The sequence below is a fragment of the Emydura macquarii genome, unplaced genomic scaffold (assembly GCF_026122565.2).
Source record: "Emydura macquarii macquarii isolate MOO-44397 ecotype Brisbane River unplaced genomic scaffold, CSIRO-AGI_Emac_v2 contig_2473, whole genome shotgun sequence".
Taxonomy (NCBI): domain Eukaryota; kingdom Metazoa; phylum Chordata; order Testudines; family Chelidae; genus Emydura; species Emydura macquarii.
The window spans coordinates 17,540,190-17,562,668 of NW_027132610.1; the positions used below are offsets into that span (position 1 = coordinate 17,540,190).

The 22,479-nt window shown below is 38.9% G+C and overlaps 1 protein-coding gene across 1 annotated transcript; it reads left to right on the plus strand.

The window, feature by feature from the left end:
* On the plus strand, positions 1-22,451 carry CKAP2 (cytoskeleton associated protein 2). The gene is made up of 9 exons (XM_067563058.1): positions 1-181; positions 5,934-6,021; positions 8,303-8,381; positions 11,317-12,179; positions 13,447-13,666; positions 14,222-14,389; positions 17,578-17,647; positions 19,884-20,244; positions 20,643-22,451. Exons 1-9 carry the CDS (start codon positions 121-123, stop codon positions 20,896-20,898), a joined length of 2,166 nt encoding a protein of 721 aa, XP_067419159.1. The 5' UTR covers positions 1-120; the 3' UTR covers positions 20,899-22,451.
* The last annotated feature ends 28 nt before the right edge of the window (positions 22,452-22,479 follow it).

Consider the following 22,479-nt stretch of genomic DNA (forward strand, 5'->3'; position numbering starts at 1 on the left):
GGAGCTGGTCTGGTCTGGTCTGGTGGTGGCCGAACCCGGGGCCGCGGCGGGTCGCGCGCCGTCGGCGTGATTCTGTCGCTTCCCCCCTCCCCCCCTCCCGCGTATAAATCGTCCGCGGCCATGAGCGGCCGCCTCCCTCCCCAGCTCGCACCCACCCGGAGAGCCGAGCCGGCCTACAGAGGTAAGGCCCCCCCACCCCCGAGGGGCGCTCATCGCCCGGCCGCGCATGGCTGGGGCTCGGGGTAGAGCCCCTCCGCCGGGGCGGTGCCGTGAAGCCGCCCGTGAGCCGGGTCTTCCCGCCGGTGGTGCTGTCCCGCGCCGTGCACCCGCCGGGACCCATCCCGCCCCCTTGCTCGGGGGGGGACCCCCCTCCCCGGCCCTTGCGGGGCTGGCTCCGGCCCGCCTAGCTGCGGCGGCTCTGAGCCTCACTCGGCGGTTTGTCGCATAACGGTCTGGCGGTGGGGGGCGGGGTGGGAGATGGGCCAGCGGCCGAACCCGGGTCTGAAATGTGCACAGCTGCCAAAATCCCACCAGAGAGACGGGCCAGGGAGGTCAGGTAATACCTGTTATTGGATAGCCTCACCCCACGGCTCCTCAGTCTCTCCAGTATCCTGGGGCCAGCAAGGCTACCGCAACACACGCTCCAGCAATACGGAGAGACGAGCCGAGGCAGGGTCTGTCTCCCCTGTCTTGTCTGAAAAGGCAGGATCGCCTCTTTAACGTGAAAACATCGCGTTACTTTACACTGAATCACTCAACTTCTTAACACGCTTTTCCAGCACGGTATGAACGTGTTCCAGGGACAGACAGTACAATCCGACTTGTCTCTAACATGCATCACTATTACTAGTGCGGTGCCTTAAGGGTAACTTTTTGTTTAAAGAAACTGATTGGAAAAGACACCCGTGATGACAAAATAGCTAAATTCGTCCTGTTTCCTTCTTTTAAACAAAAACGGCTCGGCGAAAGTATGCCTTGAAGATTATCTAATTTGGGACACTGTCTGATTTAAGTGGGGGAAGCAAATTCCACAGAAAGGATGCTCTGAGATCAGTCTGCTGCAAACCTGTGATTTACTAATCTGCGGACAGTCCAAGATTATCTCAATTGTCTGGGACAGCCATTTTCTTGGATACCTAGGAGCCCCAGCATAATGGGCTTTACATAACAGCATCCAGGTACTATTCAGGTTGTTGGTTTTAAGTAGAATCCACCACAGTTTCTGGAGTACAAATACGTGCTCCTGTATACAATCTTAAATAACTGATCAGCTGCATTTTCATCGTTAGCTGATGTTTCTCTGTCTTCAAGCATGACTCCATTTAGAGCACACTGCAGTAATCCAATCTAGAGATGAGAAGAGGCATGGATGATATTGGTGAGAGCAGTATCTGAAAGGAAAGATCACAACTTCTTAAGCAGGCAGATACAAAATTGCTCTTGACCAATGCTGCCATCTGGTCATCAGAGACCCTATAGATTTTAAGAGAACCCCAATACTGGGAATTTGAGTAACAAAAGGAGGGCCTACTTGGTCAGAAAGGCAAATGCTCTCACCAGAGCAGATAAAAATTGTGATGCTTTAAAAAAAAAAAAGAATTATAAAACTTAAATAGGATGTCTTATTTAAAACATGTTGGTATTCCTGACCACCACCTCCACTTTTTATAGTCTGTAATTGCTAGAGTGGATGATTTTGTACTTGTTTGATCAATTGTTAATATAATTTCAGATTTACCTAGAGAAGTTTCACATTTAAAATGCTGGAATAGACAAGTCTGAGTCCTTACTATGTGACTATGAGAACAAAACCAATTCAAATACAAAATTGATAAGCAAAATAGCCCATTTTGTAACTACAGCCAGTATTGCCTTTTGATATGTTGAGTTTCCATAAGTCAAGACTATATTCATCAGCTTTTGCAGTTTTGAGGTTAATGGGAGTTTTGCCTTTAAATCATATAGATGCATTTTAATATACTATTCTTATGTATCTAAGGGTCATAAAGAATAGTTAGCATGGATTTGTCAAGAACAAATCATGCCAAACCAACCTAATTTCCTTCTTTTTTTGTCTTAGTGGATGGGGAGAACCAGTAGACTGGGTATATCTTGATTTTAAGAGACTTTTGACACAATTCCATGTGACATACTCATAAGCAAACTAGAAGATGCATCTAGATGAAATTATTGTAAGGTGGTTGCAAAACTGGTTGAAAAAACACTCAAAGAGTAGTTATCAATGATTTGCTGTCAAAGTAGGAGGGCATATCTAGTGGGATCTCACAGGAAGTCAGTCCTGGGTCTTGTACTGTTCAATATTTTCACTAATTAGTTGGATAATGCAGTGGAGAGTACACTTAAGAAGGAAAAATCAAATGCACAACTACAAAATGGGGAATAACTTGCTTGGTAGTACACTATAACCTCTAGATCTCTTTCAGCAGTATCACAGATTGTTGACTTATAGTCAATGCAATACAGTTGGGGGGAAAGCTATTTCTGCAGTGTATTAACAGGAATGTCCTATGTAAGTCAGGGAGGCACTGGTTTTGCTGTGCTCGATACGGGTGAGACTTCAGTTGGAGTATTGCATCCAGTGCTCTGAGTGCCACGCTTTAGAAAAGATGTGGACAAATTGGAGAGAATCCAGAGGAGAAAAACAAAAATGATAGAAGGTTTAGAAAACCTGATCTCTGAGGAAGATGAAAAAAAATTGGCATGGTTAATATTGAGAAAAAAAGACTGAGTGGGGACCTGATAGTTGTCAAACATATGAAGGGCTGTTATAAAGAGGACAGTGATTAATGGTTCTCTGTATCCACCAACGGTAGGCCAAGAAGTAATAGGCTGAATCTGCAGCAAGGGAGATTTAGGTCAGATATTAGGAAAAGCTTTTTAACTAAGAGTAGTTGAACTCTGGAATTGTCTTCCAAGGAAGGCTGTACAATCCCCATCATCACAAGTTTTTAAGAATGGATTGGACAAACACCTGTCAGGGATGGTTTAGGTTTACTTGGTGCTGCCTAAGCAAATGGGTCTGCAGTGAATAATCTCTCAAGATCTATTCCACCCCTACATTTCTGTGATTCTAAGTATAGAGGATAAAAGCCTAACTTCAAGTACCTGTTTTTGAAAATATTGGCCCATGTATAAAAAGTACACAGTAACTTAATGTATTGAAAGTCTAGATTGTAAACACTGAAGCAATTTTCTTTTAAAGGGGCAAAGATAATTTGCCATTAAGATAAGAATTTTAATAAATATAATTTTAGCTACTAATGCTGCAAACACTTAATTCATGTTTAAAGTTAAGCATGTACCTATTGAAGTCAACAGGACTATTAATGTGAGTAAAATTCTGTTCTTACTTATTTACGGAATTAGGACTTCATTTTCAATACTGTATTTTGTTTTCTGCCTATTACAATTTAGTAAAATTCTTCTCCACCAGTAGAGGCATTTTAAAAAAACAACCCAAGTATGTTCATTATAATCTCAGGTTGCAATAGCACAAATTAGTTTTCAAAACCTCAACCTGGCTTAAATATATTTTTTTAAATAGCAAGCTGTGATGTTGGCAAACCAAGTCAACCCAGGGCCACACGCCAATTTAATTGCTATTAGGATAGATCAAAGTAATTGTTGAATGTAGAAGAATGTATTGGGTGTTTAAACACAATAACTAATGGGTCATTACTTGTATTGTTCTCACTTATCTGTTCCTGTACAATGCAATAGCAAACATTTATATTGTGTATACGCCTGTAAGTAAATAACCCATCCAATACGAATGAAGCGTTGGGGAATGCAAATGAAGAAGAGTGCTAGTTTCAAAGCAAGTGGTCATTGTGTGTAATTATAGGAGGTCAAAGATTCAAAATTCATTTCTCACATGGTCATCAAAGGAAAAGCCCATGTGGTTAAAGACACTATTAGCTTGCTTTCTGTGTAAAGGAGCTGTTAGAAATATGATTTCAAAAAATGGCGCTGTAAGGTCTCTAGTGTAGACATAGCCAAAGTCAGTCCCAGCCATGTCTGTGTGCTGCAGTCAGCCAGCCACACCTTGGCTCTTACCAGCCTTGGTTATGCTACAGGGTGACCCCAACACACACCCCAGTCCCAGATTTCCCCCCAGAAACATGTTCTTTGCTGTCCAGCCTTCTCCTGGATAGTACAAACATATTGAGTGCTTTATTCCCTTAAAGGACTAATATGCATGCAACTTGTCACACCAAATGGAGTTACCCAGACACTTCAACTTGAACACACTGGATTAGATAAAATAATAAAACAAGTTTATTAACTAAAGAGAGATTTTAAGTGAGTACAAGTAACAAAGCATGAAAGGCAGAGATTGTTACACGAAAAATAGATAAATGGTTACTGGTGCCTAACTTAACAAACTATATTTGATTCAAAGCAAATTTTTTTCACTAGATGATGTTTTTAACAGTCTTACTGATCAAACTCTTTAGGTCAGGACCCGCGCCCTCCCAGAATCCAATGGCTATTTCCTTTGTCTTTTCAGACACAGTAAATGCGATGGGCAGGGGAGAAAGAGGAGTACCTTGGGGTATTTTTCCTTTTTATAGTTTCAGTCCTCCTCTTGAAAAACATTTCCAGCTGAGACCCAGGAGACAGTCATGGTGGGAAGATACTCCTGCTGTTTTTTCACGTGTTTGAACTTCCTTTCTTGTTTGATGACTTTATTTACTTCTTAAAGGCAGATGAAGGCAAGCACACATTTCCTTTGTTTAGGGCCTAGTCTACACTCCTGTCGACTTACTAACTTTCACTTACCGCGGCATCTCCGCTGCTCTGCGTCAACGGGAAATGCCTTCTGGTTGATGCAGCCTTATGCTTTTCCTGGGGGTGCATTTACGGCATCAGCCTGAGAGCACTTCCGGGATCAATTTGAGCAGGCAGTAGAGACCCGCTCAATTTGATCCCACAGAATCAATTCTGCAGCGCTGGCACAGCTCCAGCAATGTAGACATACCCTAGGATACACCTATTTGCCAACTTCAGTTTGGGCAGGGCTGTGGGGTTTGGAACATGTGGTGTTAACACCATACAGGGGAATCTTGTATATTGCTGTACGTGTTTTACTAGGACCATACTGACCAGCAAATTGAGTTTTTAAATGATACCTCACAAGGCATATCTGTATACAAACATTATTGCAATGGTGTGTAGCATGTGAACATGGGTATATTCTGTCACAACAGGTATAAGGGACCTTTATTCCGATGTAATTGAGTCCACCCTAGGACATTTATAGGTAAAACCTCACACCCCTAACTAACATAATTACATTTTTCTAGTGTAGACCAACGCTGGGTCTAATGAAATGCAGGCATAGTGTAATTAGCATTACTGGTGACAGCGCAATTCCAAATCTTCCTTAATGCCTTGCCTCTGTCACTGTACTATTTTTCAACAGACTTTTTAAACATGTTAGACAGGAGGTGATAAGGAAGCAAATACTAAAGTAAGTAGAGATGGAATGGAGCTTTTTCTCTGGATCTTATACCTTGGAAAAATCTTTGCTAGTTCTGTGAAAAGCAGATTTTTAACATTCCACCTGAACTCTCAGTAGGGAATAAGCTGCACCTTCCTTCTCATTGCCACTAACAGCTGGTATTAACCCAAGTCCTCCGCTAATAGATGTGATCAAATAAATGTATATTTGTAGAGGCAGCCACAGAGAATAAAAGGACACCACCTGGGGTGACTGGGTTTCTTCTTGCTCAATGGTTAATTTAGCAAACATCAACTGTGAGAAGTGGTTAACAAAGTGTTAAATGAAAAACACGATAAAGCTGCTCAGAGTATGAATATTAAGATGCTTTTATATGTAGTCAAAGAGAATTTTTCTTCAAATCTCTGTGTCCAGAGGCTTAAATGTTCAACTTTTTTTAATCCATTAGAACAAAGAAGACAAAAGGTTGAAGAGTACATGTTGAGAAAAAAGACCATTTCTGGCTTGCTCACGCAAGAGAAGAGGGCAAATATCAGGTGGAGTCAATACCTTTGTTTAATTAAATCTGTCTGCCATGAAGGACTAGTTTCCCCCTTTTAGATAGTTTCACTGTTGCAGTGAGAAACTTTATTACAAATCAATAGCACTTAACCAAATAAAAAAAAGTTCCATTACTTAAATCTCTCTAATTTGATATTATACTCCTGACTAAAAGTCTATGGGTAACATACTGCTTAACACAAGATATTTGCTAAAACTACAAGTGATAGCAAACCTCTGTAGACAGGAGTTTCTGTTGTAAGAAGGACTGAATAAGAATCATGAGTTCTAATCCTGACCCTGCTACTGATTTGCTAAGTGACCTTTGCCAAGTCACTTCACTTCTGTGCCTCAAATTTCCCATCTTTAAAACTCAGGAGTAAGACTTACTTTCCTCCATAAAGGTGTTGTGAGAATTACCATTTGTGCTACACTTTGAATATATAACATGAGATGTCAAATACTTGCTATATTTGTACAGCTGATTTGTAGCAGGTCAGGATGTTCACCAGAAAACCATCATGCTATCTTAGTACAATGATTTCTAGCCCTATTTATCAATGCAGCAGCAATATTATTCATCCTAATTGAATACTTCAATCTGTGCTTTCACTTTCTTACTCTTCCTTCAATTTCAGTGCCGCCTTTTACATAGTCCATTTCCAGTGTTCTTCAGTTAAATCAGCACTTCATTCCATTATTTGTGTGGTACTCATTTAAGGCAGCATAGATAATCAATCTTACTTTATTTTGTTTAAATTGCAATTTTTTCTTTTTAGAAATAAACCTGATTGAAATTTGATTTTAATACAAAATATGTCAAGGGCTAAATTTATAATCTCAAAATATTTAAATGTGCTGAATCCATGAGCTTCTATCAAAAACTTGGAGTTAAAGCTGCTTTTCTATGTTTAAAAAAAAAAAAAGAGTTTTCCCTAATAACTTTTGAGGAGGACAAGCTTTATAAATTTGGCACAATAGATCAGCCCAAATAACTTAAGACTTTCATTTTTCAAGAGACTTGAGCGAGTAAGAACTTAAGCTCCAGTCACTTTCACTTAGGCATATTTGAAAATTTCCCCTGGCTGACCTGAAATAGTTTAATTCACTTACTATACTTATCCTCTGCTTAATAAATCACTTAACTGTAAATGTAAAATATCTTTTGATAAGAGAAGTTTATGTATCCAAAACATTTAAGGTTGTTTTGTTTAGCAAAAATAAATTTTATTTGCTGTTTTGTGCATTTAATTAAATTCCAGTTTCCATCTTAATGTACCTTGACCCAAATCATGAGCAAAAAGTTAATTATCTGGTAAATGAGCAATAAATCATTCACTATTTTCTATCATATTATTAATTGTACATTTTTTCTAATATATTAATCTATATAAGGGCTTGCATAAATGTATACAATGTACAATGTAGATAGCAAAAAGATGGACCAAATCTAGTTTAAAGGACCTATGTAGTTGTAAGTCAACATGTTTTAATGGTTATATTGGCCAATAAGAATGCAGCTTTCAGTATTTAACTCAAGTACAAATGGAAAAATTGATTGATTTAAATCGAGGTTTTCCACTTGGTAATATAACTTGCTGATTGAAATAACTTTCATTTAAATAAATCCACCCCCATTTAAAGATTTTTATTTTTGCAGTGAGTTTTTTCATTTTATTTTTCATTCTTGCTTGTCAGTCTTTTGCCCTTTCTCTTGAGTATCGGTATGGACTCAGCATAAGACTTGGATCTCAGATTTCTGGGTTGTAGGCCCAAGTCAATCATAACTGTGGCTTTGGTAAAGTCCCTTAACCTGCGTTCACTTTCATCTATAAAAATAGGTACAGTATTACTGATGCAGTCAGTAACAAAATTTTGCTATATCAAAGGCTGTTTCCTCCTGTGTTCTCTGGATCATTCCATCAGCTACTAGTTGAGGAGGTGGAAGACAGTCATGTGACAAGTCTTATGGAACAATCTTCTAATGCAAAAATATTAGCTACTAACTCTGTTTCTATTGTATGTTGGCAAAAGGAACTGGTATACTTGTCTTATGCAGCTGGCATGAAATATTTCTGTGAAGTGGTTTTGATTTGTAAATTCAAACTGAAATAGATTTCCTTTTCTGACAGTTACTATCATGCTACCTTGTGAAAACCATGAATGCTAGATTTTGATGGTTTCCCTGCTTAACACACACAAATGTTATTGTAGTGTATATTATGTAAAACATATTTTTAATTATTCTTAACTCTTCACTTTTTCTTTTTTAAAAAGCAATAACAGAACTGGGAAAGCAGCTGGCAATAAACCGCAAGCCAAAATAAAGGTCTTAAAGTCCGCAAAGCAGAAAATGGTAAGATTTTTTGTTTGTTTGTTTTGTTTGTTCTGTTTTTTTAACAGAACTGATAGAAACACTGGTAAAACTTCTTGATTTGAATTTGTAGTTACAAATTCAAATAACTGTTGTTTAGCATTAACACAAGTGACTTCCACAGCATGAAAAACTTATGCACGTGTAGCAGAAAAAGATTAAGATTTCATTTGATTAAGATTTCATTAAGATTTCCAGTTAATCTGTGCTCCTTCAGAGCCCTATGAAGTGCTATCTTTATGGATCTACTGTATCCTTAAGTTTTTTTTTCTCCTGTACAGAATGAGCTTCTGAACTGAATACAAGGGACTGATTAATGGAGAGACTTAGAATTATTTTACTGTGACACCTATAGTTCAAACTGTAGAATAAATTCCATTATAATACCCTGTCTTCACATGCTCATAACTTCAGAAAATAATTTTTGGCTGAAATTTTCCATGCTTGGTCTATTTAAAGTTTTAATAAAATCTTTTTAGCTGTTAAGGGAGTGGAAAGTTCTTCTACTATAAAAATTCTACTATCACTTTAACAACAAAAGCAGCTGATAAAAATTTAATGTGGCATGGTATAATTGTGAAGTGTGCTTCTCAAAGTTATAAGGCACTGACAAACCTATTGAATATGTGATCTGCTAAAAATCTTAGCAGAGTTTAAAGATACTCTTGCCTCCCTTGTAGATCACTCCATATGGCCTTTCCAGACCTGATGTGCACAGGAACTGTTGCTAGGACAACTTGTAAGAGGAGATTAAAAATGAAATTGAAAATTCCTCTCCAAAAATTGCCTTGTCAGGAAAAGGGGAAAATATCAAAGAAATATACATCTGCAGTTTCAGGATTTCCAATTTGAAAGGTGCAAGTAACCAACCAGAGAGTATAACTATTTCTAATTATATCCTCGTTATATTAATGGAATGAAATTAAGAAGAAAGGCTAGAACTGAGTGTTAGGAAGTTGCCCAACAGGGAGAACTAGAGCTATAGAATACCACCCAAGGGAAGAGTTAGGGGAAACCCTTAGACTAGATGAAAGGGATCAATATCTCATTGATAAGAAGATGAACAAGATATGATTCATAGATAACCAAGTTATCCATTTTCTGTGCAGAAAGAACACTGTTAAGTCCTAAAACTTCCTTTCTAAGTCTCACTGATTTTTAAAACCCATAGGTCCCAGACAATTGTGTGAAATCTATAAAGCCTCTTGTAATATGCATGGGGCTTGCCTTTCTCAAACAAGGCATGCTTTATGGTCTTAAACTTAGTGTCCCTCTAATTGGTAAAGTGAAATCCTAGAAATCAACTTTTCAAAAACTCTATGCATAGTCTCTATGCTCTCCCATCTGTATTTTTTGCAGGAAAAAAAAATCTTAAGACCTAGAAGAAGGCTAGTGTCCTGGAATGAGAATTGATCTCCCTAAGATGTAGGTCAGCTTTACCATCAAACTCATTGGATCTTCCAACTTTCTTTCAGATACACTTGCTTGTCACTGCACTAAATCAATTGCTGTAGAGTAGGGCTGTCAAACTCATTTGGAGGATAGGGTTGGATTCCATGTTTAATGGTCTGTGGGGAGGGTTATAAATTCAGGCCTCTATACTCCCCTCAATCTACAAGGAAACTCCTACTAATGTCAGGAGGAGGCTTGCACAAAGACAAAGAGAAGAACAGTGTGTGTGAGGGGCGGGGGAGAGAGGGGTGGTGTATGGTATGGTATGAGGTGTGTGTGTGGGGGGGGGGGGGGGATATGATGGGACTGACTATGACGGGTCATCTGCCATCAGTGACTGCCAGTAGCAAAAATCCCAAACTGCTGGAGACAGGACACAAGATGGGGAGGGCTCTGAGTTACCTGGGAAAGAATTCTCTGTAGTATTTGCCTGATGGATCTTGCCCACATTCTCAGGCTAACTGATCACCATATTTGGGGTCAGGAACGAGTTTTCCCCCAGGTCAGACTAGCTGAGACCCTGGGGTTTTTTCACCTTCCTTTGCAGTATGGGGCACAGGTTGTTTGCAGATTTAAACTAATGTAAATGTTGAATTCTTTGTAACTTGAAGTCTTTAAACCATGATTTGAGGACTTCAGTAACTGTACCAGAGGTTAGGGGTCCTTTTCAGGAGTGGGTGAGGTTCTGTGGCCTACAATGTGCAGGAGGTCAAACTGTATAATCATAATGGTGCCTTCTGACCTTAAAGTCTGAGTAACTAAATTTTTTTGGCACATTCCAGGCCACAGCTTTTTACTGTTGTTTCTCTTCCTCTGCACTTCCTTCCTTGCAGCAACTTCCAACTCCCACTTTTGGAGGCCTTTCCTCCCACCACCTTTTTCATACCATCTGCTAAAATAGTCAGCAATGGAATAGTTAATGTTGACATTCAAGTATTGTCACTGGGCTATGTAGTTGATTCTCCAGTAGGATTACTAGGTGATGTGGTGTTCGCACCTGAGATGTCATTTCGGGCTGTCTGCTGCCTGAGGGAAAGAACATGACATTGTTTTACACTCAGTTCATGTCTGGGAGGCAATTTCTACAGTCATATGGGCTAGAAACTTATTTTTTAATAATTAAAACTTAGATTCTGCACAGTCTGAGTCTGACCTGCAGGCTGTATTTTTGACAGCATTACTTTAGACTCTAGAGACATTGCCACTTTTATTCTTATTCAGTGTTTGGGTGAGGATTTTGCAGTGGCAAGTAGAGATAACAGTTCAAATGCCCTGTGTTTGACTCCTTTGTAGATGAGATACATCTCCATTTTCTTCAAGGCCAACCTACAGTGTTAATCGCTTTCCCAAAAGTCCTGTAAGCCTACCACTGGTAGGAAGGCTTCCGCATTTTATTTCAGTAACTTACACTATTGCCATATGTTATGCATTTTTAATATCTTCATGTTGTTATTTCTAATTTCAGGAAGATAAAGAAAATGCTAATAGACCTCCCTGGAACCAATTAAGCAACACTCTGGAAAAAAACACTGCTTCTTCAAAGGATGAAACCTTGAAAGCTACTACCATACTGACAAACTCAACTGTAGAAACAAATTGCAATCTTGAAAATCTTAGTTCAGCTATTAATGCTTCCAAAGATGAAGCTGTTGAAATAAAAACTCACCGTGTGTCATTTAGCCAGTCCTTCCTGCACAAAAGAAACCTAAAAGAGAAGCAGCTGATTGCAGACAAGCAGAACTCTGATGCCAGCCTGCCAAAGAAACATGTGCCTGGCTCATATTGTGGCAAGGTCATCCCATCCAAGATAAACTCCTTCCGAAAAACACTAGAAAATGAGGATGCAAAGAGCTCGTTTGCAAACAAAAATCCTGTAACTTCTGCCACTAAGCCAGCAGCGAGGCTGTCATCCACCAGCAGCAACAATGCAGTCATGAATAATATTAGAGTCACAAATTTAGCTAGTGCTGCTAAATCTGTAGGTGTCACCCCCTTTCAGAAGAAACCACCTGTGAGGGCTTCTTATAGTAGCCACTCAAAGTCCATCCAGAACAAGGAGAAACAAATAGTTACAAGTGTATCTGTAAGTAATATGACTGTCCAAAGAGAGCCTGATAGAAGTAGGCCACCATTATTAAAGACCGCTCTTCCCAATGCAAAGCCCCCCTCTGTGCCTGGGGCAAAGAGAACTGAGGTCCCACGCAGAGATGTAAGATCAGGAACTTCATCAAAGTCTGTTTCTGTAACCTGTGGCGCCAAGACCGCCCAGGACTCAAAAGTTGGCAACAGAAAATCTGTTCTGCCAAAAGAGTCAGCAGAAGAGAGAAGGTAACTGAATTAATCAAAATCTGTGTTTAAGGTGTATTTTTTTTCTCATTAAGCAGATCTCAATAGACTTGTTTCATCTGTGGGTGGATGTGCTCATATTGCTTTTAGGTCCACTAGTTTATGTATGGAAATTCTTGTGCTCAGAACTGCAAACTAGCTTTTTTGACTGAAAGCCATCAGACTAAAGAAACTAAGGTTTAAAACTACAGAATCAAATTCAAATATTAATGGCAGCAGCGTTTTAGGCCCTCAACTTGTCCTGTTTCCTTGTAGTTTCTGCAGCATCAGAGAAACACATCTAGTGCCAGTACCTCTCCAATGTCTGAGGCCTTCTTGTGTTGTGTTAGCCTTGGAAAACCTGACACTGGTGTACATTTAATCAAACCACAGACACATAGCAACTTACAAAAAATAGCTTCGTGCATGATGTATGTGGAAGTGAATTTAGTGTTTCTAATAAACTGTATGTAATGGGGGAGGAGAACTAGATTGCTCCACTCACTAATAAAATAGTGTCTTCCAGTTATAAATCACAGGTCTGAATCTAGCCTAGATAATTAGTGACAGTTATCAGCTAAGGGCTGTCTGGTGGCCTATATTAAATTATTTGGAATTCTTGGTGCAGTTATCCCAGTAGATAACCGTAATTAGCAATAATTGGCATTCTCAGTATGAAGCCAAAAGATTCAAATGGGAGTAGAGTCTGACCTATACTCATCCTAAAAGATAGCCTTTCTGGAACAGGCTCCGAGAGGTCTGCTGTGGTAGGGAGCTTTCGCTGCCACTCCCTATGTTCTGCCTGCTTGGTGGATAGAGGGATTTTGTCTCTAGGACTTGGTCTAATGCTTCTCATATATATAAACTCAGTTCAAATTTTTGTTCTCTACACTTAAGGGCCCATCCCAGTAGCTTAGAAGCAGTTCTCTACATTATGTAGGAAAAGCAGGGTTGATTTTATTTTGTACCCTCAATCTTTTGCTGCTGTTAGATAGGAGAAGATGGAAATGTCTCAAATTGCTTGACATAAACATCCCTAGCAGATGGAAGTAGTGGCATCAAGAGTTTCAAAGGCTCCAATCCAGAGTGATAGATGCATGGCTTGATTAGAGAGAGGAGAGAATTAAAGATCCTCTAAGGACTTTCCTTATCTAGCCTCAAAGTATGTTTTTGTACAATTTATGGTGACCCTAATCTTAATCTGTGTATTTATGGTGAAAAATAAGCAATTCTACAACAGATGCTAATATGCTGATCTACTTAAATGCAGAATTCGACTGGCTGAATGGAAGGTGACCAGAGGAAAAGTGATGAAGAGGCCATGCCCTACTGTACTACAAGTAGCCCAGCCTGAGACCCATACATCACAAGAAACTCCAAAAGAACCAGTTGAGTCTTTTTGGGCTACCATAGTAGAAGAGGATGAGCAAGGATTATTCAGTGAAAATGTCAACAAGACTCTTGCAGAATGTCTACATTTAACAGAACAGGTATTAATTTTGTTGTATGCTAATATGATCCTGTGTACCCTTAGTGTGGAGAAATCCCACTGACTTCAGTAGTAATTCCATGCTGGGAGGGCTGATGTGATTCAGCCCCAAGTAACCAACCACCTGATTTATGAAGCAAGATACACACTAGCATTGACTTTTTATGGTGTCTAGTATCAGAGGGAAAAGAAGTAATCCCATAGTCCACTTGTTGCTTCATTAATTTATTGACCCTTTTTACAAATGTTATCTAAAAAGTGACACTCCTAGAACTTCATTTCTCTTTTCCATCTCCTATTTCCTAACATGCGGTACAGACAAAAGTTTCATTTTGAAGACTAGTGGATGAATAGCACATCCTGATGAGATGGTAATCCTAGCACATTCCACAATAATTCATCGTAAATATTTTTTATAATTACCAACTTAATCAGGGTCACTAGAAAAAATATAGAAGCAAATACAAGTTTTCAGTAACAAGTGCAAAAAGTCATTTCCTTGGTATATGTATTTATTAGGATTCAGCATTTCCTGCCATTTTATGTAAATGTTTAGGGTTGTCCAGGGGATGAAGTACGTGCCATGCTGAAAAAGCTGATTCAGAGTGTTCCAGATGCAAAAAAACTTGCAAAATACTGGGTGTGTCACATGCGTCTTGAACAGATGGGCCCAATTGAGAAGATCATTGCTGTTTATGAAGAGGCTATTCTGGCAGGAGCACAGGTGAGAAGCAGAACATGAATTTTTTTGCAATGAAAAGGAGTGATGGATGTATAAACTGGTGCATGCAGAAGAACTTCTATATATTAACACTGGCTGCTTCTAGTAAAAAGAATAACTCACTTGTATTGAGTTAATAAAACATACAAGCTGTCAGATTTCATAAGATTGTTGCAATTATGAGTCTTTTCATTTATGCTGCAACTATTACCTCAAAAAAGAGAAATGAGCATCAAAATGACATCTAATGCTCCACCTAGGAGAAATTATTAAAACCATAATTTCTAATGTTTGCAGTGTGTTGATCCCAGGATATTAGAGAGACAAGGTGAGTGAGATCTTTTATTGGACCAACTTCTGTTGGTAAGACGGACAAGCTTTCAAAATGACAGTGTTCTTCCTTTGGGTTGGGAAAGGTAAACAATGTCACAACTAAATACAAGATGAAACAGATAATTTAGCATACATAGCGCGTATTCTAAGGCACCATTTTATGTGAAGTGGCCTGTTAAACACCCCTGTAGTCATAAGACAAAAAGACAGTTAATGGGTTACAGATTGTGGATTTATGGCTTATTACAAGAAACTTCAAGTGGCACTAGATCCTGGCAGAACAGATGCAAAACCTGCAGACATATCGGATCAGTTCTGGGTCCAATTCTGTTCTGTTCAATAGTGTAACACTGTTGCAAGAAAAGAAGAAGGGGGGGTGGAGGCAAACCTCATTCTGATATATATTAGCAGGACTGTTGTAAGCAAGACACGAAGTAATTCTTCCACTCTACTCCATACTGATTAGGCCTTAACTGGAGTATTGTGTCCAGTTCTGAGTGCCACATTTCAGGAAAGATGTGGACAAATTAGCAAAGTCCAGAGAAGAGCAACAAAAATGATTAAAGGTCTAGAAAACATGACCTATGAGGGAAGATTTGGGGGGGGGCGAAAAAGAGAAGATAGAGGAGACAACTGTTTTCAAGTACATAAAAGGTTGTTAAAAGGAGGAGGGAGTTAAATTGTTCTCAACCTCTGAGGATAGGACAAGAAGCAATGGGCTTAAATTGCAGCAAAGAGCTGTTTAGGTGAGATATTAGGAAAAACTCCTAACTGTCAGGGTACTTAAGTACTGAAATCAATTGCCTGGGGAGGTTGTGGAATCTCCATCATTGAAGACATTTAACAGCAGGTTAGATAAACACCTTTCAGAGATATTTTAGATAATGCTTGGTCCTGCCATAAGTGCAGGGAACTGGACTAGATGACCTCTTGTGGTCCCCTTTCAGTTCTATGATCTCCACTGTTACAATAATCAATGCTCCCCACAACATACCTTTTTAAAATCCACTGGTCCTACACATCCTTATCACAACACGTGGCATACCTCATCCAGTATGCTCTCAAATGAACTCTCACAGGAAAATAAGACAAAAACACTACATCACCAGAGAGTGTGAACACTGCTTTGTGGGGGTGGGGAGGAATCACACTATATCTGACTTATCAGTCCTCATCCTCAAAGGAAACCTGCACAAAACTTGCCAAAAATGAACCTGGGAGCTTAAATTCATAACTTTACTAGACACTGAAAAATATGGTATTAATAAAGACATAGGATTATGGTTTATTACTAGAGCCCTGCAAATCCATGGATATCTGCTTTATATCTGTGGATATCCGTGGACCATTTTTTTTTTTTTCAGGGGCTGGATGGGATTCCAATCTCAAAGGTGGGGAAGCAGCTGTCTGCGGTTCATAGCCTTTGAGGCTGCTTCCCCACCTTTGAGATCCAGGGGTGGCGGTTGGCTGCTGATCAGCCGTCTGGCGGGTGGCACTTTCCCCGCTTCACAGGCTGCCAATCAGCTGTTAACCGGGAGCTCAGGAACGTGGGTGCCGTGTGGTGCGGATGCCATAGAAAAAAGAGACTGGCTGGCGGGTCAGATATAAATTGAATCTCATGATGTGGATCCACATTTTTGTAACTGTGCATGGCTCTACTTATTACAACACTCTCTAACACACTAACCCCCCTTTTTCTCCTATAACTACAGAGGTGTTAATGGACCACTTCACCTTGAATGGTCCCTTAGAATATCTGCTACTACTTATTCTAAACTATCTGATTTACCTGTATTTGAGGGCTTATCTACACTTGCGCTTATGCTGGCAAAATTTTTCGCTCAGCGAGGTGTTCTTGTCACACCCCTGAGCGACACAAGTTTTGCCAGCATAAGCATGAGTATAGACAAGGCCTAACTATGACACTCTAAGTACTTTTTCCCAAACCTGAAGGGCTCTGTGTAGCTCATGCTTGTCTCTCTCACCAACAAAAGGTGATTCTGTAACAATATTACCCCACCTATCTTGTCTCTCTAACTTCTAATATTGCTTACATGTTCTTGTTACATTTATTTGTAGGATTTGCTAACATTAAGTTTGCAAAAGAAAGAAAGAGCAGATTTAAATGCAGAACTGTAGGTTCCAGCGGGAACAATAATGCTACTGCATTGCACAGGGTGAATCATGTACAATGTGGTCAAGTTGATGATGTTGCAGTCTTTGTTTGCACAGTGACTTATGTTCAAACTGCATTAATATAAGGATTTCTAATTAGGCTTGGCAGAATTCAATTTTACAATTTGTACAATTTTGACAGATAATATCGATGATAAATAGAAAAAAATTGCTTAATCGTTTAAATTTTTACAGGTGAGCAAAATTATGGGTTAAGTATTTTTTTCTGTTTAAATTTTCATCTTGCAGGAATTCGGGTTGGTTAAACAGTTAATTATTTAATGACAGTGGATGTTAATTTTTTGAATCTCAACGCTCTAATTGACAATTTGTATTTAACATCACGTCAAAATATACACTGTAAATATCCTTAAATCAAACTAAGTTATCAATTAGCATTTTTCTGACTTTGCCTATCTGTAAATTTTTTATTGATGAAAATATTTTTCATTGTTTTCTGTGTGTGCACGTGCAGGTTGATTTCAACATTTACTGATAAGTCTATCTTTCCAAGCCTATTTATAATAGTTGCAAACTGTGTTAATGTACATTACATTATGAACATTACATCACCTTAATTTTCAATTTCTACCTTAAACTCTAGAATAACTAAGTAGGGGCTACAAAATTAGTCTCATGGAGCTGACTTTATGGGCCATTAATGGAAGCAATTTTTCTTCCAGCCTAAGGATGAATTACGACACACGATGGCAGATATTATGAAGAAAACTGAAAATCTTCTGAAGTCAGTTGGTAAGATGGACTACTTCATTTCTTTCAGTTAAATTAAGATTTTCTGATTCTGTGAATAAAATGTTACCTTTGTGTTTAAAAAAAAAAATTAAAAAAATAAATAAAAAATGTGTATCCTATCTTATTCAATCCTATGGGATGGAAGCTTGCCCTAGTGATCCATTTAGGCCTTATCTACACTAGCACTTATGCCGCCAAAAACTTGTCGCTTAGGGGAGTGGGAAAAAACCCACCCTCCTGGGCAATATAACTTTTGCCGGCATAAGCGCTTGTGTGGACAATGCTCTGCCACATATTTAATTGGTTTTATTATGTCGGAGGGAGAGCTCTCTCCCATTTGACATAACGTGGCTAAACAAGCTCTTACACCGGCAACACTTATGTCGTGGTTTTTTTTTTTTTTTTTTTAAACACCATTGAGTGACAAATGTTTTGGCAGCATGAGTGCTAGTGTAGACAAGGCCTTAATGTCTAAACTTCATATTGTGTGAAACATAATGCAAATTTTAATGAAAACTTACTGATTCCTCCCCTCAGCTGCAGGCATGATATTAATAGGTATAAGTGACACTGGCAGACAGGGAGCCCCAATCTCATATAAACGTTTTCCTTTTATGTTTATCGATTGTCAGTGGTATCCAACCTTTTCAACCTCAGGCCCAAATGTTACAGAAAGGTTGGGCAAAAATCAATAACCAGGGCAGATACTGAGTGGCACAAAGGTATCAGAAACCACCTGCAAATTCCTGCTGAGGAATCTTCCAGTATGCTGAATTCAAGGTGCCTACCTTTTTTCTTCAGAAAGTACTTGTGACCCGTCCGTGCCTACGGTAGCCACCTGAAAATGCCAAGGTCAGGATAGTCTGTAAAAGGAGAGCAGATTCTCCCAACACTGGTGGGTGACACTGAAGTCAGACTTCCCAACCAGTCACAAACAGTGCTTCTGATCCTCCACACCAGTAATCAAGAAGCCAGTACACAAATACACACAGCCCTTTACTGCATTTCAGTCTCTGGCTCCCAATCAGCCACTAGTCCAGTAAAGAGATCAGTTATTTAAAACTCTGTGCTCTTTACCAAAAAGGTTTCTCTTGACCCCAAAGGGTCAGCCACATTACCAGATCAATATAAGTTTAGATCTTACCCAAAACACCACGCTGCCAGCCAATCCTTTAGTAACTAAAACTAAAGGGTTTTTATAAAAGGAAAGAAACAAACTATAAGAGAAATGTTAAAGGATTAAAGCAATCAGACACATACAATTGATTCGAAAGTCCATATATATCAGGCTTCTAATAGAATGTGGAGTTTGCAGGCTTGTATAGTCCCTCTGGTATACATCCACTACCTGGATGGGTCTCAGTCCTTTGTTTCACAGCTTCAGTTCAGTTCAGTTGTAGGTGAGTTTATCCAGAGGTAGGCTGAAGACCAAATGGATGTGGGGCAGCTGCCTTTTATGTCCTTTGGTCTTTGCCATGCTGCTTGTGGAAATTTACAGGAATAAGATGGAGTCCAGAGTCACATGAGTAAGTCCTAGTGACTCATCAGGTATATCCTTGGCTTCTCCCCCTGGGCCCATTGTACCTGTGAATTTCCTTAATGGGCCATTAAGCAGGCTAGTGCTGCAGCCATGCTGTCTGGGGTGTGGCCAGAAATACAGTATAAATTGAAATATAGATACAAACATATCCATAACTTCCATTACACATATAACACACAAACATTATCATTTCACTTAGCACTTTATAGCCTTTTTTAATGGTACCTGACATGGCATATATCACATGAATTACTATGATTCTGATGTATTGATGTTAAAGAATATAATAAATACCCCCCCCTCCTCCCTCCCAATCAAGCCAGCGTGCACCTGCCACCTGAAAATCAGGCTGCTTTCAGGTGTCAAGTAGACCATCCAAAATCATTAGTTGCCTTTGGAAAATTTAGGCCATTGTGGTTTGAGGTGATTCACCATACTTGTGGGGGAAATGTGGTTTTAGCAACAGATTAGAGTGAAACTAAGTATGTGAAATACTATTGATCAGTAGACTGCTGTTGCAAAAATGGTTTGTTGTGCAGAAACTCTAGAATTTCAGATACCTGTTACTGGTTACTAAAGAACATAGTGTTTGGACCACTGACTCTTCATGTTGTTTCACACTCTGCTGCTAGTTACTGGATCCTTAATTGTAACTAATCATGACTGTGTCCCTATTTCTAACCTTGTAACTTTTAGGGGAATGTATGAAAGAAGAGGTTGATTTAAATGATGTAGAGGATGTCAGCGAAGAAGCTCTCTCTTCTGTAGAAAATGTAGAGGAAGTCTTCAAAGAGCTCAATTTGAATGAAGAGAAGGCAGAGATTAGCAATGAAGTGATCAAGAAAGAGGAAACTGACTCATCCTCGAAGCCAAAACAAGAGATCTTAACTAAAGAAAGTAAAAAGCACAGAACTAAAAAACAAAGTAAGAAGTCTGCAAACTGCAAAACAGAAGATGCAATAAAAGATGCAACCTTAGAATTTAAGACTCCTGACAAAGAAAAGGAGGGGTCTTATTTAATTAAATACAATTTGTCAACCACTCCATACTTAGAAAGGTAAGGTCACTTAGAGTAATCTAGGGAAAAGTCAGGTGGATAGGTTGGTTTTTTGTTTTTGTTTTTGTTTTTTGTTTTGGCCTGGAGCAACTCTTGGCCTAGTGAACATAGTGGAAAAGAACTCTGTCCTTTGCCAAAATGAATTTGTGCTTAAAACATACTTAACACTTTTCTGGATTTAGCTTTTGGGGGGAGTGCATGTGGTCACTATCTTCTTGTTTTGGGGCAAGCGGGGCAGGAGGAGTGAGAGGGTATGGTTGTCTAAGGCAGGAAGCATGGTTTGCTGTTTTGTAAGGTGTCTAGTGGACTTTCACATGGATGTTTCCATAGAGAGACAAGGACTAAACATGGCTCAATACACATCTTTAATCCACAAATGTGTTTTTTCTTTTCTAAAGTGTGAAGAAGAAGATGCAGTGTGAGGCAAATGACTCTACTGTTAAAGATATAAAATTCTTGACCCCTGTGAGACGTTCTCGTCGTCTTCAGCAGAAGTTATGCAAGCTACCAGATATGTTAAAGGATCATGATCTCTGTGTTTCTTCGCTTGAGCAGCTGGGAGAACTCGGGGCTGTAACCAATACCTTTATCTACAGACAGAACAGTGCACTACAAGAACCCACTACTCATCCTGAAGGGCAAGAAGAACAGTAACTTCAGTGGGGAGGTGTTTGCAAATCCTCTTAGAGAACCTTGATTCAATCCTGGTTTTGCAATTGTTCTATTATTCGGTTTTAGATATGCAGGGCTGTCTTAGTAACCTAAAGATTTAAGATTGTTCATATTAAGCAAATTCTGTATGGCTTATTTTGGAGTACAGCAGTTGCAGAATCAAATATAGTGCAACCTTCTCTTTTTATTTGAGGAAGAACTTTAATATTTAAACAGTCATTTTTATTTCATATTTTTTCTCTCAAGCTATAGCAAATATGTAGTAGTTTGTTTTGCATTGTAAATATTAGTGTCTGTCTTGTTTAAATGTTACATTGAATACTAATTAGAGAATAGATTTATCATACTAATTACCTTGTAATTCTAATGGATGTTTAGTTGTGGTGAACCCCCAATATAAACTAATGGTTTAAAAATGCACACAATTTTACATTCTTGCTCTTAAAAGAAAACAACCAAAATGATGATCAATAAGGAAAATAAAGTGATGTGTTAACAGATTTGGAAAACTGGAGAAAAAAAAATGCTAAATTTTTCTCGGAGCAGAGCCAGTGGTGAACTTCAAAATAGCTACTATACTCCAGTTTCTATATTAGGGCCTGATCCAGTAATGCACTTGAACAGTCCCCTTAACTTAGTGTTTTGAAACTCTAATACAGGCTTGTGTTAAACAATCTGTAAAATGGTAGACTTTCAATTCAACTTACCAATTCGAGTTACATTTGCTTTATTTATACTAATTGTTTATATCTTGAAGCTCTATAGATTGATCAGGATTATAACCAAATTCCTGAGACTAGAATTGTGGAAAATGACTTTTTCCAGCTGATTATTGGAAGATGTCCTCAGTCCAAGAGTGGTCACCAGTATCTTTCAAAGGCACAGCAGCCTGTGGATTTTTGTATACATATCTGCTTACTTCCCTTCCTCCATAGTTTAAAAAACTGTTGGGCAAAGTGATCTCTTAATAACAAAAGTGATGAGTTATAGCTGCCGTTTTGAAGATTCATTTACATATCATAAGCTCAAATCGTAGTTAGCAAGCTTGTTCCCTTGTTGGCAAATTCAACTGAGAAATAGAATTTAGTTAATATGGGAGCTGAATTACTTTTCTCCCTACAGAATGCTCCATGTTAGAAATATAGCAGTACAAGCTTCTCCACACATTGTTGACACTATGTATGGCCTACACTATCTATCTTGTATGCACTAAATGAATTTAAATGAAAATGCCAGCTGCCCACTAACTTTTGTTAAGATCATAGTGGAAGTCCATGAAGAGGAAGCACTGGTCTTTAGAAGAACCATATTAGCTAGGTATCTATACAGCCACACTTTCACTCTAAGGCCTGGTTTAAACATAAAAGTTGTGCCAGAATACCGATTGCTGAGGAGTGGAGAAAAAAATTACTTCCATAATTAATGGAAGTGTGCCACCAAAAACTTCCTTCTAGGTGTAGTTATACAGGAAAGTCTGGTTGCTTGTGTACCTTTATTTTGTGTGGGGAACTTGTAGACACTACTGCTTTTAAAAATAAACTCCTGCCTGGTATAAGCTGCATC

Coding starts and splice junctions, on each gene's coding strand:
- CKAP2 (XM_067563058.1), top strand. CDS start 121: ATGAGCGGCCGCCTCCCTCCCCAGCTCGCACCCACCCGGAGAGCCGAG. Junction 8,382..11,316: donor AGTCCGCAAAGCAGAAAATG/GTAAGATTTTTT, acceptor TTCTAATTTCAG/GAAGATAAAGAAAATGCTAA. Junction 20,245..20,642: donor ACCACTCCATACTTAGAAAG/GTAAGGTCACTT, acceptor TCTTTTCTAAAG/TGTGAAGAAGAAGATGCAGT.